The 4,670-nt window shown below is 45.4% G+C and overlaps 1 protein-coding gene across 1 annotated transcript; it reads left to right on the top strand.

Moving 5' to 3' along the window:
* Positions 1–438: 438 nt before the first annotated feature.
* Positions 439–4,365, top strand: ccn1l2 (cellular communication network factor 1, like 2). Its single transcript, XM_006802543.2, has 5 exons — positions 439–721; positions 858–1,071; positions 2,586–2,924; positions 3,064–3,266; positions 3,349–4,365. Exons 1-5 carry the CDS (start codon positions 653–655, stop codon positions 3,643–3,645), a joined length of 1,122 nt encoding a protein of 373 aa, XP_006802606.2. The 5' UTR covers positions 439–652; the 3' UTR covers positions 3,646–4,365.
* The last annotated feature ends 305 nt before the right edge of the window (positions 4,366–4,670 follow it).

The following is a 4,670-nucleotide window of genomic DNA, read 5'->3' as shown; positions in this document are numbered from 1 at the left end:
TTTTAAATTATTGCAGAGTGTCCATATTGTACACAAACAAACAAAATAATTATTATTAAATAAATAATAAAATATAAAAAATTATAAAATAAATAATAAATAAAATAATAATTGGCCCCCTAGTGGCCAATCTAAAAAACTACAACAGAAATAACAAGCCACCCTCTGATTAATGAAATAAGTTGGTATCGGTTCATGGTATCGGTTAACTTTTACGAGTATGAGTACACACACATTTTACAGTATCGGCCCCGATACCCGATACCAGTATCGGTATCAGTGCATCCCTAACCTTGACTCATCCATAATTACGCTGTGACGTTAACACATCTGTAAGTGTTTCTCACCTCCTCCTCCTCCTCTCTCTGGACGCTCTGCTGAGAGGCGCGGTGATGATGTCACAGGGCAGGGGCATGTGTGTCTATAAGTGCAGAGAGAAACCTCAGACTGAAGTAGAGCTGAGCCACGCTCACACCAGGACGCTGCTGGAGAGGCACAGGCAAATTTACCTCTGGGTGCCCAAACTCACCTCTGGATACTTTTCATCCTGGAGCTGCAAAGATAACTTCTTTCCTCTTGGGAATCTGGATGTGAAAGCCTACTTTGGTCCTTTGGAATTTTTTGTTTGCTTGCTTTATTTGCTGAGATCAGGATGTTTTGTCCTGTTGCTTTGCAGTGGATCTTCTTCACCCTGTTTATGCTGGGCAGAGCTGCAGGAATGGTGAGTTTCTGTGGCTTTAAATGCTTTTTATTTCTGTGATCTTCCATATAGTTATTTTAGATAACATTTTGATTACCATTTTAAAAAATAAATAAATAAAAATCAGTCTGAGCTGACCTCTGACCCTGGTATTTAGGTAGACAGTGCATGCCCAGCTGAATGTTCCTGTCCCCCCTCGCCTCCACTGTGCCTGCCCGGCGTCAGTCATGTAACTGACGACTGTGGCTGCTGCAAAGTTTGTGCTCGGCAGTTTAATGAGGACTGCAGCACCACAGAACCTTGTGATCACATCAAGGGGCTGCACTGCCATCTGGGGGCTGGAGGAAACCCAGAGAGAGGACTGTGTCAAGGTGAGCAAGGAGTTGATTGAAAGCTCACAGCTTCAAATCATTAAAGGAATAATTATTCTGATGTTGGAACAAAAACACAGCTCCTGTACCACGAATCAGACAGCAAGGGTAGATGCACACTGTTGAAACTACAGGGCAACTGTCCACAAACACCCTGCAGATGCATTTTAAAGGAACTCTGGACACTTTTATGTAAAGACTAATGGCTCTGGAGGAGCTGCTTAAGGTTGAGCTGAAAAATAAATAAATGGAAAAGCAGGAATGCAAACATTTATTTGTAATAAAAGGTGCTATGAATCTGTACTGTGTTCAAAAAGCATGAAACCTCCCTTATAGGAAATCCATTTGATTTCTTAGTGTATTTCTCTAGAGCAGGGGTGGGCAACTCCAGGCCCTGAGGGCCGGTGTCCTGCAGGTTTTAGATCTCACCCTGGGTCAACACACCTGAATCACATGATTAGTTTGTTACCAGGCCTCTGGAGAACTGCGGGAGCTAATTTAGCCATTTGAATCAGCTGTGTTGGTTCAAGGACGCGTCTAAAACCTGCAGGGACACCAGCCCTTGAGGCCAGGAGTTGCCCACCCCTGCTCTAGAGTATGATATCTTAGCTCAGGGGTGTCGAACTCCAGGCCTCAAGGGCCGGTGTCCTGCAGGTTTTAGATCTCACCCTGGGTCAACACACCTGAATCACATGATTAGTTCATTACCAGGCTTCTGGAGAACTTCAGGACATGTTGAGGAGATAATTTAGCCATTTAAATCAGCTGTGTTGGATCAAGGACGCATCTAAAACCTGCAGGACACCGGCCCTCGAGGCCTGGAGTTCGACACCTGTGTCTTAGCTGAAGGGCCAATATTAGGCTCACTTACAGGTTAGTCAGGTTAACTTTACTAGATAATGTTTACATGCTTATTTATTATTCTTTTTTGCAATACATTGCTTCAGCATCTCTTTTGACCTCCAGTCAGAAATGTTTTGTTTTAGCTCGTCCTCCATAAGAAACCTTTTCTTTGACTGCTCAGCTGGCCTGGTGTGAACCTTCAGGGAAATAAAAAGTCAGTTTGATTTGCACTAAAGCATAAAAAGTGACAGCAGCACATTAACACACAGCCACTGCTTGATTATTGGTTGATGTTAGCATCAAAGCTGCAGACGTGATAACGCTAACAGTTTTCCTGTTGTGAAGCTGCTGCCACTATAATACACACAAAGCAACACTCTGAGTCTTCAGCTAGAAAAGTGGCTTTAGCATGGTGAACTATGAGGCAGCTGACAGCATCTGTGTTTAGAGGATGGCCTCAACACATGTTACATAGATAAACAACAGAAGGAAAGCATGGAAAAGCCAAAACGGTAGTTCATCAGCAGTGTTTTCTGTGAGCGAGACATAAAAAGCTATGCAACATACAAAGTGAGAGGTAAAAACACAAAAAAAGCAAACAGACTCATTAAGTTTTTCCATGAAGTTCAAAAGTGTCTGCTAACAGCTCAGTTTCCTGTTTTCTATGTCAGCTGAAGCTCATGGCGTACCTTGTGCATTCAATGGGCGAGTGTACCAGCATGGCGAGGACTTCCAGCCCGTTTGCCAGCACCAGTGCACCTGCATGAATGGTGTGGTGGGCTGCATGCCCCTCTGCCCCTACCAAGTGCCCCTGCCTCGGTGGCGATGCTCAAAGCCCCGGCTGGCGCAGCCCGAGGGCGGCTGTTGTGAAGAATGGGTGTGTGATGACGACAACAGCATCAGCGAGGAGCTGAGCGAGCCAACAGAGAGCCAGCTCCACCCAAACCACATCAGTCCTTTGCTGCCACAGAATCCCCTCCCAGCTGCCAGCGGAGCAGATACATTCAGAGGTAACGTTGAAAATACTGTAAATCATTAGAGCAGCACTGATGACTTTATTGATGTGAAATATTCACAAAACCCTCAAGAACTCCAAGAAGTAACTCACAAGGTAACTAACTGTCTGCTGGGATCCCTGCTCTCACGCAGAGATCGCATCGTTCCCCCTCTCTGAGGTCTTACATGAGCCCCAGTGTTTCCCACAGACCACTGAGTGGACCCAGTGCTCTGCCACATGTGGGATGGGCATTTCAAGTCGTGTGACCAATCACAACCCAGACTGTCAGCTAGTCAGAGAAACCAGACTGTGCCAGATCCAGCACTGCGACCTGCAGCTTCCCATAACTAAGAAGGTAGTGTATACTCAGATGGATGTAGAATACCGACAGGAACATCTGAGATTTGTTATTTAACTCTGTCTCTGTCATCCTGAAGTGGAAGAAATGTCAGCGAACCTCCCGCCCACACGAGCCAGTCAGCATCACCTTTGGCGGATGCTCTACAGCTCAGCGGTATCGGCCTCGTACCTGTGGGACTTGCACCGACGGCCGCTGCTGCGCCCCGTCTCTCTCTCGCACCGTGCAGCTCCGCTTCCACTGCCCCGGTGGAGACGTCCTCTACAATGTAATGTGGATCCAGCGCTGCAGCTGCGGCACGAGCTGCGGTAAACACACCCGTCACTCCAGCACTTCCGTCAACCTCTACAATGACATCCACACTTTCAGAGACTGACTCTGCACCTCGCCCTCGCTAAACTCACTGCCTCAACGTCTGTCCGCTGGGTGGGAAAGGAGTCCGCTCGCTTGCACTTTAAGCTTGCTGTCATGATGATGTCACTTTGTCCACGCTACAGGCTACAGGCGGTGCCTCTCCAGCGTCCTGTGCAGTCTCGAGGACGACACAAAACAGTGTGACTGCTACGCCACAGTGTAGGCCAAGAAATTTCTATTTATTTTCAGCGTTGTTTTCTTTTCCACAGAGGGCGACACGACAGTTTGTCAAACATAAAGAAGGCTTTTTAACAGGCATATTAACAGGAATGGTTATCAAAGACATGCATCTTTGTTCTTCACCACATTTTAAAATGTTGAGGAGCAGTGACATCGATTGTTGGTTCACATGGATTGTGCTTGATACAGTCCACCTGTTTCCTGTACAAGTACTGACTTACAGCGACAGGCTTTCAGAAAGGAGTTTACATTTATTATGCTACTTTGGTATACTGATTAAAATCCTACAGGCTATGCAGACTTCACTCTTAGTTGTGGAGTGAGAATATTCGAGGATCACCTCATTTTTCGAGGTGTGATACCGTTGTGTTTTCTAACGTGTGTCTATCACTGTGTACATATAATAAATACATGTTTGTTTCAGAGGGATTCTTAAAGCTTCATATTTGACACGTGTCACTTGGTTGTAAACTCCTGTATGTCCAATAAAAACTTAACCTGTGATGTGTCTTTATGGTAAACAAAGGTTTGAGGTGATGTTATGCTGGGTGTTGGTTCCACAGCATAAAAGAAAGCGATATGAATTAAAATGTTTCTAATTATTCCATTAGTGCTGTGAAAAAGTGTGTCCAAGTAAGCAAACATTTCCAAGGTTAAAGGTTGTTCTGCAAATTTCAACCATTCTTCGTCTCTCGCGGCTTTGCAGGATTCCCAGTTGCTGTTTTAGCTCCTCCTGCTTTGAAATGATCCATGTTTTAAACAAATTTTCTTCTGATTGGCCGGCCCTCTTAAACAGAAGGTGGTGGG

The sequence above is a fragment of the Neolamprologus brichardi genome, chromosome 12 (genome assembly GCF_056152115.1).
Source record: "Neolamprologus brichardi isolate AB-2024 chromosome 12, ASM5615211v1, whole genome shotgun sequence".
NCBI classification, from domain to species: Eukaryota; Metazoa; Chordata; class Actinopteri; order Cichliformes; family Cichlidae; genus Neolamprologus; species Neolamprologus brichardi.
The sequence above is the reverse complement of the archived record's forward strand: the minus strand, read 5'-3'. Positions and strand labels throughout refer to the sequence as shown.

Bases quoted from the DNA above. Each gene is read 5' to 3' on its own strand.
- ccn1l2 (XM_006802543.2), top strand. From the start codon at position 653: ATGTTTTGTCCTGTTGCTTTGCAGTGGATCTTCTTCACCCTGTTTATG. The intron at 1,072-2,585 runs GTGAGCAAGGAG...TTTCTATGTCAG, and splicing joins AGAGAGAGGACTGTGTCAAG to CTGAAGCTCATGGCGTACCT. The intron at 2,925-3,063 runs GTAACGTTGAAA...GCTCTCACGCAG, and splicing joins CGGAGCAGATACATTCAGAG to AGATCGCATCGTTCCCCCTC.